General features: G+C 44.5%; 1 protein-coding gene across 2 annotated transcripts in view; it reads right to left on the minus strand.

Moving 5' to 3' along the window:
* Positions 1-24,270, minus strand: part of furinb (furin (paired basic amino acid cleaving enzyme) b) — a 125,689-nt gene that overhangs the window by 68,570 nt on the left and 32,849 nt on the right. For both annotated transcript variants that reach the window (XM_080761862.1, XM_080761863.1), the window contains exon 3: positions 3,298-3,396. In XM_080761862.1, the coding sequence (XP_080617988.1) occupies positions 3,298-3,396 (99 nt within the window). The remainder of the gene's footprint in view (positions 1-3,297; positions 3,397-24,270) is intronic.

Raw genomic sequence — 24,270 nt, forward strand, 5'->3', positions numbered from 1 at the left:
TAGGCTGCTGGTGCTGGCCTTCAATTGATTATCTCCTAAGACTCTAGTGCTAGATTAATTCTAGTCTTTGCCTGCAGCTGATCAAGAGAATATCAAATATGCTTGAGCCGTTTCTGATTAGGCCACCTATAGTGTCTCGTCAGTTTATTCTGCATTCTCTCCTGCATATATACATCTCCAATCCACTGCCTAAGCATCGCTCTAGTCGCCACCTACATCTGACACAGCATCTCATCTCGCCGTCATATTGATTTTGGCACTCTCGCATGCTAGTCTTATTGCTGCTTAGGTGCCGCGGTGCTCTCCGAGCCCGCAGCTATAGCCTCCCCAAGAACTGGACCTGTAACGCTGACATGTCATGGCTGTGCCCGTTTAGCCTGACCTCTATAACATAGCCGGCTCCGGTCAATGTCACTAACTCTCACTTAATGAAGAGCAGAGACAAGTCTCCCTGTCAGCACATGTTGGGCACAATGGTGGCAACCGTGGCATACCTTCAAAGGTGGCGTCTACAGCTCAGTGTCGGTAAGACAGTCGCAGCAGCATACCACCTTAGCACCAGGGAAGCAAGGAGGGTGAGCGTCGACAGCAAACGCCTGGAGGTCCAGCAAGCCCCAAAGTACCTTGGTGTGAGTCTTGATCGGACAATATCCTTCAGACAACACCTCGAAGAACTCAAGGCAAAAGTGACATCCAGGGTTGCGCTGATCCGCCGCCTCGCTGGAACAACCTGGGGAGCCTCCGCTAAGACGCTGCGTGTATCCACCCAGACCTGGCCTTCTTTGCAGCGGAATACTGCGCCCCAGCCTGGAGCAGAGCCGCCATACGAGAAAGGTTGACGTGGCAATTAACAACGCCCTCCAAATCATAACGGAATGCCTGAATCCCTGTGTTCCTCTTTCCAGTACTTGCGGGAATAGCACCGGCCGGCCTCCGATGGGAGGCTGCCACCCTCGTCCTGGCCAGGAAAGCTAAAAAGCACGACTGGCACATCCTGCACAACACCACAACAACTCCAGCGCTTCCAAGCAGACTCAAGTCCCTCCACCCCTACAACAAGGCAGCACAAGAGATGCTCAACTCCACCTCAGCACTTGGAAGCAGGAGTGGGAGTCCCACATTCATCGCTACATCTGGGAACCAGATGAGAGAGAGAGAGAGAGAGAGAGAGCAAGAACCTCGCTTTGCAACAGATGGGCTATGTCTGTTCACTCCCCAACGGCCTCCCCTGCAACTCGGGTCACCTACCTCTAACTCAAGGCCTTCCAATATCCATAATGGCTGGGTTTCTCGAACGCATGTGGTGTAAGACTTGTAGTGCCGCACATGCTCAGTTGCTCCTCTATGCCACACACAGAAGCCTGTGAACATAGACATTTCGTGCATAGATGTGCCACGCAATGGTAGACCTGGTATGGTAGGCCTCAAGCCTGGTATGGTAGGCCTCAGGTCTACCATAGAGCCATATGAAATCAGTTTATTTTTTTCCCCAATTCCGTGTTATTTTTTCCCAAATTCAGTTTTTTCCATTTTTATATTTCTGAATTCCGTATTTAGCTTTTTATGCTTGTTTACGTTATCTATAAGCAGAATCATGAATAGGCCTATTTAATTTATACAAAAGGAGAAGAGAGAGAGCAATGCGTTTGTGGCTCAAACGTTGTCTAATATTGTTTTAGAGCAGTGGTTCTCAAACATTTTCATGCCAATAGCAAAGGACCCCCAATATTTTTTCAATCTACAAAAATAATCCCAAAATCGCTTAAAATTAAATTAAATTAAATTACTTACTAATCGCTTATTTGGCAACACTGGCAAGAAATGACAAGTGTTGCTTATTTTATTATTATTTTGTATAGACCTAGGTGGCTTGTTTCTGCCATAGAGTTATACTGGCAACACCTCTGGCTTCTAGCTAGCTGGTCTGGATATGTGCTGCTGCTCGTCGACTCGTCTCTGTGTGTGTACTGTCAGTCCCAGCTCCGTGACTGGGAGATGGGACTGTGGATAGTCTGGATAGAACTTTCTGTTACAGTTAAATCAATATAAAAGTACCACACAAGTATATTGGTCTGGATGGATGGACTGGAACGTAAACAACAACGACATGCTTACTGCGTATGTGCACGTTCGCGCGTGTGGCTAGAAAGCTCGCTCCTCCGTCATCACTTGATTTCGGAACAAACCTGACCACTGAATGTTCCATTTTCTCCCGAAAACTGAATTTCAGCCCAGATTAGGGCCAATTCCACAATATTCCGCGTTTTATTCCAATTCCATTTTCCATTTGTCATTTCCGCAATTCCGTCCGCGATTCCGTTAACACGGATTTCATATGGCTCTAAGTCTACCATTCTGAAATGTAATTTAATAATATTTGGACTGCTGGACAGCTGACAATAGGCTCTCTTTACTCTGAGCATGTGCCGCACTACAAGTCTTACACCACATGCGTTTGAGAAACCCAGCCATTGGCATTTTAATGCTGCATCGACAATATCTGCCAAGGAGAGAGGTCGGAAATCACAGAAGTGCTCTATTACAAGTCAGGCTAGAGTTTGTTGACTGAGCAGACTGCTAAACTGAAGGAATCTGTCTGAAAAGACCTTGACATTCAGGGATAGAACACGCTCTCATGTTGGCCCAACAGATGGGAGCGTGCCAGCGCCTCTCTCATTGACATTTAGGCAGTAAAATAAACATTGCTTTGACGTCTGCCACAAAATGAATTTGCCGGCCGCAGAGGCGATCGCAGCTGTTCCTATTTTGTGCGTATTTACAGCTGTCAGGTAGTGGTACCTAGGTGGGGTCAGAGAGCAAAGCGGATGGAAGCATGGGTGTTCCGAAGAATTCTATTTGAAGGAGCGTCCCAGACCAGTAAAAGTGCATACGACATACATACAGTAAGTCCTTCCTGCATTTCTTTGCGGCATTTCATCCCCTCTCTCTCTCTCCCACCTTTTCCATCTCTCTCTCTCTCTCTCAGTCTCTCACTAAAATAATAGAGAAATGCTGAAAGAATCATCTAGAAAACATGTGCCGTATGACAAGCTGTCATACGGCACATGGTGGCACCTTTTACTGATGTTAATCTGCATTCCCAAAGTTAACTGCCGTTCCGAAGAATTCTATTTGATGGAGCGTCCCAGACCAGTAAAAGTGCGTATGACATCCTACATTTCATCCCCTCTCTCCCTCTCACTGTCACTAAAAGAAAGAAAATGCTGAAAGAATCATCTAGAAAACATGTGCAGTATGACAAGCTGTCATTGTTGTCAAAAACAACAACAGGCCTACCTGTGGTTCTTTGTGCAGCATGACGTGCGTTCCCCTGTGGCCAAGCACGGACCTCTTCTCCACGGTGCGATGCCTGAAGTGATAATAATCTCCAAAAACCTGCACAAACACAATGGAGGATACAATGAGTTTACCTGCTGCTACAGGACAGCCAGATAACAGCCTTTAGACACATCCACCATGGGAGGGAGGCAGGCAGGCCTGCACGCACGCACACATGCACACACGCACGCACTAATATACTTGAGAGGACATCCTTTTATTTTCATTATAAGCGCCATTTTAACCTTTTTGTGTGGCATTTTTAACAAACTTGCCTCAAGTTATACTTGGCTAGACCCAAAAAAGCAGATCTAAAAGCTCTACAAAATGACCTTGTAGATTGTTTTATTTTTTCCAAAAATAAATCATGGATAAATCTAACACTAAAAACTGAACTTAACTTCGAAATGTTTAATCCTAACCATTACTTCAACCGGAATCTTTTCCTAAATTATAAGTACACACAAGCACACGCACGCACAGTGCTCTTTCGCAGGGAGCTTGAGACAGATCGATCCATTTGAACACCACCAGGGACATTTACATCTATTACATCACAAAGACATTCCCATACATCTCATGCACATTCTGTCACACGAGCAGTTAAGACACGAGCGCAAGAATACAGTCTCGCATGCGCCACAAACGCCTGCAAAGACAAAGACATTCATTACACATGACTGTGGACGGACGCCATCCATCAGAAATAATTAGACACATCCATTAGAGAGCGATCCGGTGCTACAAAGCCACGGCGGCGCATTCCTCATACTCCTGCCATCGTCTCCTTCACGCCCGTGGCCGTAAAAGAGCTTTTAAGGACAGATTGGTGGTGACAGTTGTAGCCAGACAAAAACCTGAGGGAGTGCTTTGCATTTCTGTGACCTTTGACAGAGCTGGCACCACGAGCACCTGGAGGCTTCCATTTCGTTCTCTTCCCTCTTTTCTTCTTCGGTCAAGGACAGCCCTGGCACAATACAGAGACAGACACCACTAGGGGACCGATTAAGTGCCCGGTCAAAATGAGAAAAGGCAGAGGCGGCGGCGGGCCAGGTAGCGGCGGAGACGACTGTTGCAGTCTTTACATAGGCAATTCACAAGAGACAGAGGGAGAGGCATCCATTTGAGGCGGGAAGGGGCTGCAATCTGTACAGCCAGCGCCGCTGGGGATCGGCTCACCTTCATGTGACCAGTGGAGCAGAGGAATGGGGCGGGGGGGTTGGGGGGGGGGGGGGCAGAGCAGGTTCTGTCAGGCGGACCGAGTAAGGATGGATGTGTTTGAGGAGAGAGAACAGCAAACGCAGCAGGATGCAAGGCTCTCCTGGGGCTGTGGGCTGATTTTGCAGGTTGGCTGCTTGCTGGCTGACTGGCCTGTGGAAGGGACCCAGAGACCCTGCCTGGCAAGACTGATATACAGCGCAGCTGCAGCTATGAATTGTTTTCTCAGTGATTGTTCTATTGAGTACTCATTCGATTAATCAAATCACCCAGAATCACATCCCATATTAACATTGGCTCAAGGGAGGACCTGGGCAGTGGGCCGGCCGGCGGACGGACCTCTGACATCACACCCGTGTCACCATGACTCAGCGATAACCAGGACTAGGAGTTCCCAATGCAGCTGCACCCAAATATGAGAAGATAAAGATATCTCCATATATGGACATAAGTCAGGAATGGCAGTGCGGCGTAACTCTAGATGTGAACGTAACTCTAGAGGTTACCTCTGGTTTTTGATAAAATAGTTTTCATTGTTAACGACTTGGACGCTATATACCGGTACTGTGTTGTATTCGACCCATGCAGGCCAGGAGGCCTGGAAATAGCAGATCTACAAGCTCATAGTGTGAGCTCATAATGTGATCTTTTACAGATCTGTTCATTTCAATATACTGTACATCAACAATGCTAACAAATTCAAATCAAAGTTCAAGTCAAGTCAAATTAACTGTTGCAGCCCTATTGGACTTTATGGTCCATTTAATGCTATTTAAAGACACAAATGTACAAACGTGTGCATGTGTCATGTGATTGGAAATTGTTTTTGTTGTTGAAGCCATGGGTACACATTAATTATAGAGACGAGACTGAAGACAATTATATCTTCTTTAGTGAACTGTTCATTTTAAAGGCTGATGGAGAATGAATGAACAAAGATAAACCAATTATCCAAAGCAAACAAAATGCCCTTGATATGAGTTTTTTCTCACCTCCCGTTTCTCTGCAAAATTATATTATGAAACATTGGAAACCACATCTCCCTTAATCTCAGGCAATAACTTTGACAGAAAACACCCAGGTGCTGCTGGGAAGGCTCAGAGGAGGGTTTAAACGAGCATGCATAACCTGCGATATTACATTACATCTATATATTGTTGGAAAAAGCTCTGGATGGAGTCTACACAAGAATGCTACGAATGGCACTAGGTGTCAGAAATGTGGACCTCTATGGGGACCTACCACGGGTCACGGACAAAGTCAGAGAGAGAAGGATGAGGCTGGCATGAGGGCACTGCGTCAGGCACCCAGAACTTGAGGCAAGTAAATTGACCCTATGGTAGCCAACCCAGGGAAAAGCCAGGAGGGGAAAGAAGTGTACCACCTATATGTACAGACGTGCTGCGGCACGACAGCTTGGCTGACAACACTGCAGAGCTCAATAACCTGATGTTGGATAGGAAATTGTGGAGGGCAGCGATCCAGGAATCCAGAGTTGGTGTTGGCTAAACCTCACTCTCAGCAACATATTGTTTACATTGCAGACACCACCAGCTCGTATACAGTTTAATAGCATGCCCAAATTACATGACCAGCAAGTACTGTAGCCTTAAGGTTAATTCAGATCGCAATGTTCAATTTATTGCTTAAGCTTAATTCAGACCGCAATGTTCTATTGCTTAATTATATGCTTCATCGCATGATGGTGTCCTTGTAGGTCTGCTAATTGAGGCGCATGACACCGTCGTGGGAGGAAGTATAAATGGCGCTTAAAACGGTTTCTTCATCTCGTCGCAAATCTTTGGTCTAAACTAGGCCTTTAAAAGGGGCCGTGCATGCACTGGAAATTCACATCAAAGCCATGCAATGGCAAATGGCCTAAAGATAATGCAAAGATTGAGGTGTAACGGAGGAAACGACCCAAGAAGTTAATGGAGCCTACTTTTAGTTTCTTTCTGCGGAGCAGAATGCTAATTCGAGCTGTGCCGGTGTGGGCCGGTCTGCTGGGCGGGCCCATATCCCACGGCGCTGATGTCCTTATTTAGCCCACGGGTCTATCTGTCCTGGGAAATTCAGCCGAGGCTGCAGAAGTTACTTCGTAGTTTGTACATGCACAGGAGCAACATGTGTGCTTGTCTGTCCGAAGTATGTGTGACTCATGCTTCTCTGCAGCCAGATGTGCACGTACGCACAGGGAGCTGTGAATCACAAAGCAGTTGTGTGTGTGTGTGTGTGTGTGTGTGTGTGTGTGTGTGTGTGTGTGTGTGTGCGTGTGAGTGTGCGCAGGGACGATAATTGAGAGCAGTGTGGATCATTACTCATCCTGCCAGTGCTGTGCATGTCTGCATCGGTGGACCACTGCCCTTTACACTCCTCAGTGAGCAGTGCAACCAGTTGCTACCTCATCATCTGTTCTGCAGTTTGCCTTGTCTCCTTCCATCTATCACGCACACACACGAGCGCACGCTTACACACACACAAAACAAAAAATCATTATTTTTAGGCCTAGACTAGTACCAATTATACCTCTCTGTTCTCCACGGACCAAAACTGTGTCTAGAAGTAGAGGTCATCTGATGGATACAGATTCCAATATTTTGGAGAACAGGACGGCTGATAGACAGATAATAATAACCAATTTGTTTGTCTTCCTTTCAAAGTTGCCTTTCATTCGTGTGTAAATGTTGTGCATGTTTATTGTTTACCCTATTTTACCTTATTTTATGTCTAAGTATAAAGGACTTGTGGCCGTGACACAAATGGTGCTCTCTCTCAATTGTGGCTTGTGCATGTCTGAAAATTATTTCTACTGTATTTCACTATTTTAATTCAGGTATACCATTAAGACCTGAGGTCGATTCTACAAATACCCTCTAAATCAGATGTTGTCAAACTCTTTTGTGCCAGGGACCCCCAGAAGAGAAGATCTGTGTAAAAAAGTGACGTGCTGTGAACTTGTACATCTGCCATCTTTGAGAAACACTGGAGGTAGCAGAGACTACAATGTTGAGGTTCTCCCTGGGAGTAACAACGATGGATAGGATCAGGAACGAGTACATCAGAGGGATAGCGCACGTTAGATGTTTTGGTGATAAAGCCAGAGAGACTAGACTGTGATGGTTTGGACATGTGCAGAGGAGGGATAGTGTATGTACATTAACCGTCAGCAAGTCTTTCACAACAGTGAACAGAAATCATGTCGGTTTTGTCGGAGCCTTTGGGACGCAAACGAAGAGTTGACGCCTAGTCAAATTTCACATATGACGCCAGGACGGACAAGACCACTTGTGTAACGTGTGACGGTAAACTCAAAGGGAAGAACACAACTAACCTCAAGCGACATTTGGAGACTACTCATCCAATACTATTATGAGAAGGTAAGCTGCTGTGCAGAAAGTGTTGATTGGCCATTGACATGTGGACAATAAGTGCTATAAGTGCATGCTACTTTTGTGTTGAACAATGTAAGCCAGAACACACATTGCAGTAGCCCACCCACACACTGCAGTGTCAATTAAGGCAATTATGTGGACAAATGTATGCATGAGTGGCGCATAACAGACAATGGGAGTAACACGGTGGCAGCCTTGAAGACCACGCCAGAAGAAGACATCAGCTCCGACTCCTCAATGGAAAATGACACTGAAACCGATGACTAGCGGTGAGCCATGTTTAGTTAATTATTGTATTAGTCATTTATCACATGAATATGAAACAGACTTTTCCCACTCCAATGTGAATATATATATATATATATATATATATATATTAAACTTATTTGTCTCTTCTTCTCGTTATAGGTACCAGCAAGTCAACATGGACATGCACTGGACCCCGTGTGTCGTGCATACAACCTTACAGCTTGTGGTCCTGATGGTGCAGAAGGAAGCTGCTGTCAAGAGAATCCTCGAGGAAACAAGACATGTGGTGAAGCTCTTTCGCAAGTCCTCAGTGGCATCACAGAAGGTAATAGAGAAGTGCGGCCTTGTTGTTCTAAATGACTCCACAAAATCAAAGTGGAACTGTGCAAAATTGCGACAGACATGGGATGGGACACCTTGCAGTGTGAGTGAGTGGCAAAAGCTTTCTTTAGTGCATGAGCTACTGCCGCCTTTTGCAGAACATACTAAAAGCCTCCAGAGTGACACCACATCCTTGTCCCTAGTAGCCTGGAACTCACCTATGTTTTTTATGGCATAGGCAGCTCCCGGCAGGATCCGCCGGAAGAATATATGCGCAGCTGCGCGACATGAGACTAATTACTTAGAGCGACAGAGAGAGAGAGGAGCGTGTGTGTGTACATGTGTGCGTGTGTATGTCAATTTTACAAAGGTGCAGACAATCAGAAATCAGCAGAGAGTGAGCAATGTTTGCGCTACTCTATGCCGAATTGAAGTGGACTCAGACCCAGACTTTTTTTTTCTCCCTGGAAATAAAAACGTCTGGGTTTCCGAGGCTATGTCCCTAGTGGTCCCCATGCCATCTTTGATCTGCACAGCCACCTTACAGAGTTCTCACCAAGCTCTCGCTACAGAGACCTCGCCACTCTTGCAGACCGCATGAAAGCAAATATGAAAGAGCGGTTTGCTCGCTTTCTCGATCCAGACAATGAAAAGTTCACCACTTGCAGCAGCTGCCTGCTTTGGCAACCCAACTGTCTGTGAGATCCTTCTTAATGTTGACATGGCTGGTGGAAATATCCAGGAACGGCTGGACAAGAGGACAGTTTTTACCACAGTTTATAACAGTTTGCATTAGACTTGTTAGCTATGCCAGCTTCTCAAGCTTTCGCAGAGAGATTACTCAGTGTCACAGGGGATCTCACAAGAGGCAAGTGCAACAGAGGAAGGGTCACATTGCAGCGAAGTGCTTTCCTTAAGATGGACAGAAACAAATAGAACTCCCTGCTACAGTATTTTTTCTTTTTTTTTAATAACCGATTCAGTATGGGAACCGCTTTTGGTGTTTAAGCATTATGTTATACTTTAACAGATCTACAAGCTCGAGTGCTGCGCTATGAGCTTGTAGATCTGCTATTTCTGGAAAATCTTTTAATATAATTATATTCTTTCAGAGCAAACGTTTTTTGCTCAAATCTTTGCTTGGCTGGAACATTAGATTTCCAGATTGGGGGTCCGGGGCCAATTATATATAATTCTAGGGGTCCATGACATGACATTGAGCACCCGTGACTGACCTAGAAACAAGGGATTTTCAGAAAACCTTTAGGAGAAGCCATTTGTAGAATGTGCCCCAGGTCTAAATGGGTAAATAGAAGAAAACAGATAGATGTTGTTGTTCCAAAGCTAAGCAACTTAAACCATAGATGAGAGTTCTTTTATTTAATGTGATATTTACACATTTGCACAATTTTTTCCATACTTGGTCAGAGGTCAGGTCACTGGTTATATTTTTCACTTCAGGAACATTGTATTTGCAATTTAAGTTTTTGGTTGATTTTATTTGAACAGTAAGTACAGGAGTGTTTTCCATCCATGTGTGCATAGCATTATTTTTATTTTACATTTGAAAATGTACTCCGACTGTGTACTCGGACGGTGTAGCCTTAGCAGACAGTGTTAGTCGCATGCGCACCATTTCTTTTGAGAATAAGAGAATTGCACTTTCTTTTTGACAGTAGAATGTTCAGAGTTATGTGGTTCTAATTTTCAAGAACATTGTACTTTTGGCTTGAATGAATGTCATATCTGCAGTATGCACTTTTAGTCATACTTTTGCACTTTTCCGGGAGAGCAGGGCAGACCATGATACGATCATGGACATGTACATTGTTTTGTTACTAAAAATAAAATGAGGCATGTTTCATATTAAAACTAAATCTGTGTCTGTATTGCATGTTCAAACGTAAAATGTATTTGACTAAGACTAAAACTAAGTCCAAATTTCATCATTATTTAAGTAGCATGTGACATATGAAAATAGGGGGTTTTCATGATTCTGAATCCATTCCAATCATTACGGTAGTTTTGCACACAAAAAAACACTCATTGGGCTAAATTCGGCCATATCCACTTTTGTTATGACGGCTATGGCTGTTTTCCTCCCAAGGAGTGTTTTTTGTGCAAAACTAATGCTTGGAATGGATTCAGAATCATGAAAACCCCTAGTTCCATATGTCACATGCTAGTTAAAGAATGATGAATGATTAGAATTTTCTAGATCTAAATCTTGAGTTATCTGTAAAACACATGTTGCCAAAATAAAAAATGACACAGATGCTTTCCCGATTGTAATGGGTTAAACAAAAACAATTTAAGCGATATAAAAGAAACTGGCCATGTAGTTGTCTACACTTGACTGATTGCACATCTACAGCAGCTAGTTTAAAACTTTGTTTTCAGAGAGTTATATTTGAGTGCATCATTTAACTAGCAATCATCATGCCAGCTGTGCCCAGCAGGAGATTGCACAGGCAGCGCAGAGAAATACAGACACTCTGCGTCTGTCTGGCAGCTGGCAGCAACTTTCTTGTCACATCACACGATTACAGGTAGAAAAGAGGTGGAATTATTTTTGTCAGTGCAGGCTCTCAGCATTTGCAGTTTTAGGAAGAGTTGGAATAGGGAAAGAGAGAATAGAAAGAGAGAATAGAGAAGAAAGGAACACAGCAGATAGAACAAGTCAAATAACAACACGGCACAGTCAAATACTGAGTCAAATATTCATAAGGTGCATGATGAAAACAAAACAGCAGATACAAATACCAGCCGGTATAAACGAAGTCAACATTTTAGGCAAGAAATAGCCCTTGCAGTAGCTCGTGAGTCGTGATTAATTTCACATTCAAATCTACAACTGCTATATATTGAAATGGGTTTCTGTCCATCTCAAGTGGTGAGTGACGCTCAATGTAGAAATGGTTGCAACGTGATGATTAGCTGCCGTCCAGGAAAAAACAAACGTGCACCTCATTTGAATAAAGTTGCGTTGAACACTTGAACACGCATCCAATCCCATGATCCTTTGTGCAGGAATACGCCCTGCTTCGGCTTCCATAGAACATTTATGAGGAGTGGCAAAGAAAACACCTTGCTCGCATATGCACCATTACTGACTGTGTAAGAGTAGTGCTTGAAATGTTCTTTTTAACGCATTCAAAATGCATGTGGATGAACACATTTTGTAATAGAATTACACGTAATGAACATCTTTATCATTAATGTGCGTAATTATCTAATTTGAAACGTTAAAGAAATTAACAAGTACGGTACGAAATGCAAATATCGGCCCAATGTCGGTCTATCCAATTAAGTCAGGCTATCACTATCTAGTGCTGAAAGGAAAAAATAATTAAATCCACAATAAAATAAAATGGTTGCCACAGAACTGCATGACACAGCGTGCATCCAAGTATAAATCAGGCGTTATTGGACAGAGTGCCAGACAGACCATCAAGCCATGTCTCTGTGTGCACTGACTGCACACAGAGACCCCACCGGTTGGTTCCCAATGGGAACCGGTTCAGTTCTTTTTGGTTCTTAGTCCATGAGCCAGAGCTCCAAAATTGGAACGTTAATTATGAATTGAGTGTGCAAAACCATACATATATTATATTGTTCACCATGACAACCATCACCATGAAACTTCCCCAATTGATTACTTACACGAAGACAATGATTTATTGCAAATTAAATATGCAAATGAGTATGTATTCATGTATGAATCCTATAAACAATTTAATATAGGTCTAGTTTTTTCCCACCAATTTTGGAGCTCTCATGGACTAAGAACCAAAAAGAACTGAACCGGTTCCCATTGGGAACCAACCGGAACTGGAAAGGGGGTCAGACTGATAAAAGGATGAAAGAAAAGCACAGGCCTCGAAATGGACTGCCATTAACAAGAATTGCATGACGCAACGGGGATGAATAGCAGAGCAAATAAAACTAACTGCAAATAGCATTTCTAATTTAAGTGGCTTGATTTCCTTAAATGTCAGGAGAAGATGAAACAGCAACTACATTTGAACAAAGTTCGAACTTCAAAGAGAAGAGATGGGTTATGGGCTTGTGTGTGTGTGTGTGTGTGTGTGTGTGTGTGTGTGTGTGTGTGTGTGTGTGCGTGCATGCGTGCGTACTTGCATGCGTGCGTGCGTGTGAGAACGATTGAGATAAGGAGAGAGAGTGGGATGTGAGGTGTGAGGAGATGCAGACTGATTTGAGTGCTGCTGACAGTAATAACGGTTATCAAACGTTCCCCGACAGCCTGAGAGTGCCGAGAGGCTTCAAAGCAAAAGTCCACACCGTTCCCACCTCATCCGCGGCACCTTGGTGTCTCTCTCACCGCTGGCTTGCCGTTTCTTTCACACTAACCTTGCGTTTCACGCTGCTCTCTCTACCGCCGTCATCCATTTAATTATCCTCATGCTGCCTTTTTTAATGACTCACCTATGTTCTTCTCTATCCATATGTAGCGCTCCGTTTTTGCCTGAGCCCCATTCTCTCTCTCTTTATCATGACAGAGATAGGAGAGAGGAGGAGGGGGGTGCCCTCCTTCTCTCTCCTATCTCTGTCGTGGGTAAGGCCCTTCTTAGGGACGTGTTATACACGTGAAGTTCCATATCAGAGATGCAATGCATCGCCGCCATTCTCTGCCGGTGTTTGCTAGCATTATCAATCAGGAAAGCTGTCAAGCTGCAAGGTGACTAAACTCAATGTCACGGTGTGTGTATGCGTGTCTCCCCCATAACCTCACCAATCCTCTCTATCCTGTCCTCATCATCCCCAGGGAGGCTTTATCACGGTCCCTGGCGCCCTGCAGTCTCAGGGAGGCGCACCGTCAATATTGGCCAGAGGGGGCTTGGCTCCAGTTCACCGGTGCCTGGAAGATAAGCTGTATACCTTCCAATGAGGCTATGATGACCTTTCATGTACACACTAAACAGTAAAATCTTACGTGCTAATTTAACTCCGACCGGATCCATTTGGTCCCATTGTACTCTTGCAGTTATTAGCACTGATAATTTTACTGCGTGATGAGTAGGGAATGTTGTGAATATTCTACTCTGCAGACCAAACCTATGGAGGGCTTTTCACTGCCAATGAGCACTAGTCGCCACGGTCAACCTGGAAGCATCCGTTCTGCTGAGGGACGAATCTATAACTTGTTCTGTGCCATTGCCATTCTGCAGTGTGGCAGCAGAAAGACAATCTAAAATCAAATTTTCTTATCGTCACAACAAACGGTCAAACACCGCTGTAGGGAGAGGAAAACAAACCCATTTGGAGCGATGGTGGAACAAGTTAACATCTGGAAATGTGGTAACCTCACCTTAGTGTGCGTGACTCTGTGTTCAATACAGGAGCTGCTCTTTGAGGATTCCATTTTTTCGTACTATAGCTGTCCGGTGTCATTAAATCGGGCATGGCGGGATGCCTGTCCCCCCCGTGGCTGGGCAAACAGACGCAATTATTGGAGTTGGCGTCACTTAAGGAACAAGGGACAATTGTTCAAGAAAAAACACTGAGGTTCAATTGCTGGTTAGAGGAGCAGCAATAACAGTAATTCACTCTAACCGCTGTGCATTTTAATTTGCAGCTTGTGATATACAATTGCAATACCGCTGATGGAGAGGGCCAGGCCTGCATACAAATGTGCATGTGCGGCACACACACACCCCTTGTGGGTAGTGAAACAGCTTTGCATGCTCATCGGAGAGGGAAATGTCAGCAGCACAGCTCAGTGATTGCCACGTAGCCTTGCAACCCTCTCTCCCTGTGCTGCCCAGGTCCGTTATTAATCACACACACACACACACACACACACACACACACACACACACACACACACACACACACACACACACACACACACACACACACACACACACAGTGATGAATACTCCCCATTGAATGGTTCACACTCCTTTGTTCCTTATATCAACTCACAGGCCCAAACTGTACAAATGCTTATTCGAACACAACAGACACACACGTGCACGCCCGCCCACCGCGATACTAGCTGTTTGGTACTTTGGTTAATGAAACGGTCATGTATTTGGCGTCCGCTGGCCTGCTGTCTTCTAAACTAATTACAGCTCAAACTCTGTGGTTCTGTTTTCAAAGGATACGCTCATTATTTTTCCTCTGAAACAGGCTAATTGAGTGTTTTTAAATGAAGGGTAATTATTTGTTTGCACCGCGCCTCTAATTCCGAATGTTGCCCGCCTACACTACCGCTCGGGGGAAGAGTCATCTCGGGATTGAAGCGTCTAACATGAAAAGCGGCTAGCCTGCTCATTATGTGTCTGTCTTTCTAGGCAACATTTAATGAAACCACATCCATGAAAACCGTCCAGAATAACAAGACGGTGGCAGAGTGAAAAGGTGGGTTAAATGGCTCCACCAGGTCAGGTAGGTTATTGTGGCCTCCTGGTGGCACTATAATAGGCCAATGGGACAAGGGTGAAATTTGACTTTGACACCAAACAGGCATTTTGTTTGAAAAATGTGTTTCACCTGCTGGTGGCACTATAACCGGCCAATGTGAAAAGGGTGGGATTTATTCCTCTGCCTAGTAGGAAAGTGTGTGTAAAAATGTCACATATAAATTGCACGTTCATGATTTTAGGGCATTTTGTTCAAAACAGGACGATTCTGCAGACTTTGGAAGCCAATGTTAGCCTATTAGGATGGAATATGAAATATCAGCAGGGAAGCTGGAAGTACCTTCACTAAAAACACAGGGACAACGCTTCTCACGTCCCAAACTCTTCTCCCTTCTGGCTCCAAAACTATGGAATGCACTTCCTATTACAATCAGAACTGCAGCCAAATCTTCCGCCATAGTCTGAAAACCCACCTCTTCAGACTCCACCATGGCCCGTAGCACTTGCCCTAGCCCCGACGACCTTACAGGCGTATGCAAAGGCCCAACTTATGTAACTTAGATAGCATTTTATGTAGACCTAGATAGCATTTTATGTAGACCTATAGCATCTTATGTAGACATAACACTATAAAGTATACATGCATATAGTTTCAATATATAGATATTCCACTGTTACGTTCTTAGTTTACGTATGATTCACGATAACTACCTTTTATGTACAGTATGTGATGTATTGCCATGCTTTTTGTTCTTGTTCAGATCTTGAACAAGAACATAGATACTTATATAACATAGATATTTATAGATACTGTGTATCGATTTGCGGGATTTTTGGACAGAATATTTTTTTAAAAACATAAGTCGGCCTCCTGATGGCGCTAAAAAAGGCAGATTTGAAAAATGCAGGTCCAAGGTTTTTCCTTGGCCTCTAGGGAGTGTACAACTGTGCATGCAAAGTTCCACACAGATCGGTGCAGATATAGGTAAAACACCCTACAACAACAGGGTGTTCTGGAAAATGTGGGGCATAGGTTCAAATTGGCATCCAGGGAGTGTGTGTGCACAGTTTCGTAGCAACCGGACCAATGGTGCCGTAGATTAGCTGTACACGGACGGACGGACACACACACGCACACACACACACACACAAAGTGCAAAACATACTTTTCGGCTTGGCGGAGACGAAAAGCAATTCTAGCCCGTTGCCTCAGAATAAATAAAGAGGCACAAGCCGTTAGGGCGAGGCCTTGGGAAAGTGAAAAGTCTCTAAATCATGAACTCGCCGGTGCCAGTTCAGTTTGATGGGACTATACGACACAGTGGAGTATAAAAGACGAGAAACATCGAAGGGGATGGACAGGTGAGCAGCACTGCATGAAAAACGACAGGGGACAACGACGGACACTGAAAGGAAATCGCCTGGAAATGGATGGGTGACAGACGAGACAAGAGAAGAGGAAATATACAGCCCCTTGACAAATGTCGCCATATAAAATGATATTTGACATGCCTTACGCTGGAGCTACGATTTATTTTGTCTACGGTGAAAGGCCTGATCATCATCAACAGCGGTGACACATCTGAAGATCCGCACCTGCCCAATTGCAGGACAGATCCAATCGGGTCTAGGCTGTAAAGTCTAATGGTCTCAGATTAAGGATGTGTCTGCCACAGGCATTCTCCTGCCAGACATACATCTAATGCAAAGGTTTTCAAAGTGGGGGCTGGCCAGTGGCCAGGGAGGCCAATTGGAAAGTGGAAAATGGAGGGGGGAAAAAAAATGTATTGTCAAAAAATACATTAAATAAAAAAATTGCACAAATAAAATTCAGCTCACAATGCATCGCTATTTCCGCATTGCTAAAGTCCAAAGTTTGCATTGTGTGATTTTTTGAACAGAAGGCAGATGAGGGGAGGGTGGCGTGCTTATCTGTAAAACCAACACACACACACACAAAGTTTCCTCATCAGCCCTGGCCAAACCTTGCTGAAGGTGACGGCAATGCCTCAGCTTTCCATATCTCTCACACACACACACACACACACACACACACACACACACACACACACACACACACACACACACACACTCCGCTGCATGACAGCCAAGCGTAAATCTGGCATTCCAACCCTAACCCGTAAACCTCTAATTGCCGAATCCCAACCTGAATATTTTACGAATTGTAAGCCTATAGCTCCGCATTTCTTTTGTTCTTTTGTGAGGACCAGAAAAAGGGTCCATTTGTCTATGTTGTAACTATACTTGTATACCTCACAAGTATAGTAATATAATACAAGTACACACACCTCAAATAATTTGAGCTATGGCCTTGAATGATAACGGAGAGAGAGAGAGAGAGAGAGAGAGAGAGAGAGAAGAGATGGAACATTTCATATTTTAAGATACCAACAACAAATCCCTGCCGGGCTGCTTCCCAAGCCTCACTTCCTCCAGTGACCAGGGCGCATAGAAATATGTTAACCAAATTGGTAAACACCGCAACGTTTTAACTCCCCCTCTCTGAAGCGCTGAATATTTATGAGGGCCCTGAGAGTCGTTGGATCCATCCTCCTTCCCTTCCCGACATTGCAGAGCAGCGGTGTGCTTTAGTGGGTTCCTGCACGCATCGCATCGTAATCATGCTATCGCTCATCGATAATGCTACACATTAATGGTCCGCTGTGGGAGGGGGAGAGGAGTCAGGGTGAGGGGGTCTTTCCATGTAATTCCTCCAGATAATGTCCAGGGAGAGACTAGAGGTTAAATAAAAGTGGAGGGAGCAGTGGTGGAAAGTAACCGAGGACATTTACTCAAGTACTGTACTTACTACAATAAGTAAACTTTTGTGGTACTTTTACTTTTATACTTGCGCATTTCTTCCGTTTTTGTTAGCATTATACTTCTACTCCACTACATCTCAGAGGCAAATGTCATACTTTGTATCAAATATTTTAGAGTTTGAATACACCCCTGTAAATGGTGCAGTCCAGGCTCATTAGCTGCAGCTTGGTATAAAAGGCTGCAGGTTGAGGTTGGGAGTAGAAGGAGGATGGAAGGCTGGATGCCAATGTAGAGACACTGATTGAATGTGATCCGTGTTGGTGTTGTGGAGAATAAATATACCAACCTGTTGAACTCTATACCATGCCTCTGTAGTCTGTACTGCATTCCAAGCTAAAGGCTCATAGTCATATACATAGAGTAGGTCATTATATTACAAAAGATCTGTAGGGAGGGGGGAGATTTTGTCCGTGCATTCTTTATCTCCGTTCGGTTGTACGTCAGACGTACGTTACCGTTATGGTGGGTGCAGTATGGTGGGTGCAGTATGGTGGGTGCAGTATCCCCTGGTGACATTTGACAGAAGCATACACAAGTACATATGAAAGTATGCATGCAGACGTAAAAAGCGTACGTGCGTTCCTCACCCCAAACGCACAGAGTACTATTGACTGCTGCTTAAGAAGTCATTCTCACACAGCGTTAGCTAGCCATTAGTTACTTTTCACAATTTGAATATAATAAAACATTTGAATACCGGTACATACAATATTTGAAAATAGCCTATTGACAATCTCACAAAGTGTTGTGAATTGACACGTTGTGAGCTTGATGATCGTTCAAAAAATGTACAAGCCTTCCACTGTAGTCAAATTATTGTGTGTGCCGTAAAAGCCTGATCGAAAGTACATGTAGTGTGGGCAGGAGAGAGAAAAGAGAGAGAGAGAGGGAGAGGGAGAGAGGGAGAGGGGGGAGAGAGAGAGAGGGGGGAGAGAGAGATGGGGGAGAGAGGGAGAGAGAGAGAGAGAGAGAGAGAGAGAGAGAGAGAGAGAGAGAGATTGGTAAATAGGATCTGTACTGCAGTCGTGACTCGTGGCCACAGGGGCTCGTTCCTCCTATTTATCTTCAAGGCATCAGAAGCACGTCACAACAAAGCACAGAAGACCTGATATTATGTGAAATAAAAAGAGATCTCCCGCGGCAGATCAAAGAACGCCCCCCTCCCCCATGGAGCAGATTCTGAATGGGGTTACTTTTTAACAGCATCATGGGGAAAGAGAAAAAGAATAGTTGAAAGTCGAAAATGCTGCACCCAAATTCTACCCAAAAGGACCAAAAAGCTCATGGATCAGTGCCCATGCCCCTCGGATCAAAACTAGCTCCAGCAATGACTATGTTGCTGTGATGAATTTTGCATTCAACTTATGAAATGAAGCATGGCATCATGAAAATGAATAGACAGATAAGATATGGAAGGAGATGGACAGAAATCCACTAAAACTTCCAGCTGAATATATTTGCACTAGAGCTGCATGGGTAATAGCCTACAGTATATCAAAATTATACCGATGTATATGGCATAAGTGTTCTCTCTTTCTATAGTTTTAAATCATTTGCCGAATTTCATACTTTCAAAAATGTCCAAAATTAACAAAACTAACTGATCTACCAGCAACACTTCAATATGAAGATCTGCTATCTGCTATTACATTTTGAATTTTTTTGAAGAACGAAAGGAAAGAATCGCGGCAATATGATATTATCGTCACAATATTGATATTGATGTATTTGGCCAAAACATATCGCTCAGCTCTACTTTGCACTGAATATTATGTTATTCCAAAATCCAAAAGGTGTAGCGTCACATTATGCATGCCCACAGTGCTGTTGTATGGCAGGCAGCGTGTCGCCATGATTGCAAAAGTCATAAAAGTTTAAAATGTGATCTGATCTGCAGTCAATAGAAGCACAGGCTGCTATTGATCCAGCCACAAGAGAGAGGAGGAAAAAAACTAAACACGAAAAAATAAATCTCTTATGCTGCCTCCCTCCATCTCTTTCTCATTTATATTAATAACGCCCCAGTGCTCTTATGCAATATCGTTTCCACCCCTGGTCCGCAGTCATAAAAGGACTACACTACAGTATATTTTCCAGAGGAACCAGTCCTTGTTAGTACAGTAACTACACTACAGCGCATGAAAAATCCATGAGGAAAGTTCTCCATGTGCTGTCGTTATCGATTTCTCATAGACTCAAATCAGTCAACCTGTCTGTGGCGTGGATGTGATGGTGGAGGGTGTACTGTACCACTGACTGAGGTGCACGCCGCAGGCGGAATGACGCTGATTGACTGCAGAAAAGGATATGTTGTGAACGTCCTCTGTCCAACACATGCCCTTCACTTCAATAACATGGGCCGGGACGGGGAGGCAGGGGGGGGGGGGGGGGGGGGGGGGATGTAAAAAATTGAAAGCTGTCAGCGTCTTCAATGAGCAGGAAAGGATTGAGACGCAGCCCCACCGCATGAAGGAGAAGAAAACATCCACGGAGAAAAAAGGAAAGCCACCTCACACCTATAGAAGCAATACATCACAGTATTACTTTTGTTCCTTTCTTCTATTTTGTGTGTGTGTGTGTGTGTGTGTGTGTGTGTGTGTGTGTGTGTGTGCACTGTGTAGGTTATCTAGGTATGGGGTGGGGTCAGTCAAATCAAATTCAGTCAAATTGTCCCGCATCTCCTCCCTGGGAAGAGGTGTTTGAGAGCAACCGAGATGCAGCTCCACCACATGAAGGAGAAGAAAATGAAAATGTCCACAGAGAAATGGCAAGCATGCACCTCATGCTTATTTGTTTCCACCTGTTTTGTAGTACCGGTGGAAACGGAATCTGACAGGCATTCAAAAGGAACTCAAATGTGATGTTAATGTCCTGTAAGTAGACTTAGAAATAAAACTAGTGTTGACTAATCATTACATGCTACTACCCCCCCCCCCCCCCCCCCCCCTCGGAGCTTGAAGGTTATTTTTAAAATGAATTACAAACGAATGGTTCGAAGGTTCGCTCGAAAATTGTTATCAAAAATGGGTGCCCGAGGGGGAATGGGTGACAGGGGGGATGCTGCCAGGCTTGTCCATTAATATGCATGTGCAGTAGACAGTGTAACCCATGGGCCCGGGTGGTGTCACCAATGTAAAAGGTCCCTGCTGGATGCAACAGGGGCTCAGTCACACCGAGCCCACCGGGGAACTGAAATATTAGTTCCATTTCCTTTTCCATTTTACCACACGAGTCAGTTTAATTCCTTTATTATCCTCATCTGGCCCTCAGCTCTTTCTCCATTTCCATCTATGAATACTGACAGTTCACTGCGCCTCCGCTTGATCTATCTCTCCCGTGTTTCGATTCCAGTGAATATCAAGCTGTGTGTGTGTGTGCGTGTGCGTGTGCGTGTGCGTGTGTGTGTGTGTGTGTGTGTGTGTGTGTGTGTGTGTTATTCCGTCCGCGTGCAGCTGAAATTGGACAGCAATACATGTGATTTATACACAGCGAAAATAGCGATCTCTTGTTGTGAGCTTGTAGATCAGCTGATTACGCGGCGAGACACAATGTGCAACCAAGGATAAATCAGGCTTAAGACCTGACAGAATTAGGACGGATGTGAGCACACTATGAATGGGCACATTTTAGCTGCATTACAGTACTGACTGACCTAACTCCTGCCTCATTGGCGCAACTGACAGCCAAACGAGGAAAAATGCACGAGGTCAAATGGAGGTCTATGTCTGGAAAGGAGCCAGCCCAGAGACCAGCAGGGGAGCGTGGCCCCTCACAGTGCTGAGAGCACCAAGGTTTATCGCAAGGTCCTTCTGAACACATGCTGGAGCCTGGAGGACGCTGATATACGTACTGAATGGCGGAACCTTCTCCTACACTATTAACTACCACAGATAGTGGTAGTTAACACAAAGATCAAGACATGACATATTATGTAGACAACTCTACTGCACACACACACAAGCACAGGTACTGCAGAAGCAATACTGCACATGTACTGTAGTACAGTAGAGTACAGTTGCACACACATACACGTTGGTGTAAACATTTGGGGACATTAGACTAAAGCCAACTCCACATTGCAGAGACTGTCGGCTGTCTGCCAGTTTGGAAGTGTCACGAGCTTGTCGGCAGGAGACTCCCGACGAGAAGCTCCCGTCGCTTGCCGTCCATATCGTCTTATCGACGCATCGAACCCGTTGATGAAGAACCGAACATGTCTGGTCGGTTGCCGATGTCGGGAGCGACCCTATCCATGTTGTACTGATGAGGGGGGTAAATTACTCCACTGTAGAGTGTACTTCTAGTCTGCTCGTCTTGTTTCAGGGCTGCATGACTATTGTAGTGTGAACTAGATATCATATTCTCAATAAAAACTCTCAATGAATATATATAATATCAATCGATCAACTCCAAATAAACTCCGAAGCAAGGCTAGCGAAAATAATAATCTCTGTTGTTTTGGTGCGACGCTCTGTGTTGCCAGATTCTGTGAGTGAAACAAGTGACCAGGTCTATGAAAACAAATCCAAAAGAAGCAACCAGTTTCACTACTTGAGCCCTATTACATCAGCTATTTTTTTAAATAATCATGAAAGCAAGTCCAAATAAGCAACAACTACACTTCAGAAATAAACCCAAACTACAATGGGCAACTATGAATATTAAGCTATGTTACAGGAAAACTATTCTATTATTCTATTCATCCCCTCCCTCTTAACCTAACCAACCTCAATGAACCCTATAGTCTCTCAAGACAGACTATTGACTCACAAAGGGGATGCTGTTTTTCCTTTAATTAAACTTCCAAAATCTTTCTGGAAATGTGCACAGAGAGAGAGACATGCTCACACGCACACACACACACACACACACACACACCTCCAGACTTGTGGGATGATCAATTAACAATTTATCCACTGATGCTTCAAAGTCCAACAAGTTGTTCAGACAACAAAGGCTCCAGCTTCCTCTGTTCCTTCCGCCTGAAGGATCTGTTGCAGAGCCCCAGCATGCTGTGGATGCAGGGTGCCCGGCGGCTGGCCAACAGAGCAGTGAAGGATCTGTTGCAGAGCCCCAGCATGCTGTGGATGCAGGGTCCCCGGCACTGCCCAGCGGCTGGCCAACAGAGCAGTTGTTTCTTTGAACCGGGCTTCTTTTGAAATGTGCAAAAACATCACTTCCCCAGGTTATCAGCGCAGTGAGGGTTGGAGTAGTGATTCTCAACCTTTTTGGTCTTCAAGGACCCCCGAGTTTGATATGCATTAGGCCACTGACTCCATTTGATATCATTTTGATCTCTGTGACCCCAATCTACAGGACATTGTAAAATGTGTTAATTTAACAGAACCGGTAAGGGTCCATGGTTCCCCCAGCTATCAATAATTTTGCCCCAGACCCACTCAAATCCCCAAAGACCGCTGGTGGTCTCCAGAACCCACATTGGGAACCAGTGCTCAAAGCCTCTGGATTCCAAACGCTGGGTCGGGACTCAATTTAGTTTTGTATTACTATTTCAATACATTTTTTAAAAATATTCCCCAAGATTTTCATGAATTCTAAATGTTCACGGAGGAGACAGCCGACGAGCGGCGCCGTCATCTGGCCAGGGAACGCCAGAGGCGCCGCCGGCGGATGATTGCACACGCCGATCTGCCCCGGCAGTCTCGTCGTACTGCTGGGGCAGATTGGCACGTGCACTCATCCACCGGATGAGTGCACGTGCCTGTTCTGACCTGTTCAGACATTCCATATGTTAATCTGACCTCATCAAACCTGTATACACTCAAGACATGCTCCTTACATGGCCAGTACAGAATTCATCAATTCATCCCCATGCCAAAGCGCCAGTGTCAACGAAAGGGCGAGGTCGCTTCTCGCCCTCATGCGTTTTATTGGTAGATTTTGATCGTTATGACAAAACATACGTTAACACCTTGAGGGACTGGGCCTATTTAATCCATTAATAAAATGTGCCCATCGTCAGCAAGCGCCTCTAGGCTTGCTGACGATGGATCCGTTTTCATAGCACTAATTTGACCGTGCACTTGAACTTGACGGTGATTTACATCATGGGCCCCGATGGTGTTAACCACTTCAGCCCTATACATTTCGGCCATTTGAATAGCCAATCTAAAAGTTCACAATGCGTAGCGATGCGACGCATTGAAACTTGAAAACTTGGAACATCATCATCATCATCATCACACTATAATTCAGTCAATGTCTGTCTGAATGTGTGTCTGTCTGTCAGAAACAACGCCGTATCTCGTCACCTGCACCAATCGCTCCCACTTTTCACACAGGCATTGACCATAATAATATGGAGGTCTTAACGAAGCCCTTTTTCCAATTTAACAAATTATTTAGAGAATTAAAAATGCGAAATTAAAACGCACCCAGGGCGTTTTCTCATTTTGATGTCAGTACTTTTACTCAAGTAAATTTTACTTCTAAATTGCAGTATTGATACTTCTACTTACAGTAAGTAAAACATTTGAGTACTTTTTCCAGCACTGTGTGCT

Source organism: Protomyctophum bolini, assembly GCF_963924005.1.
Source record: "Protomyctophum bolini genome assembly, chromosome: 4".
Taxonomy (NCBI): domain Eukaryota; kingdom Metazoa; phylum Chordata; class Actinopteri; order Myctophiformes; family Myctophidae; genus Protomyctophum; species Protomyctophum bolini.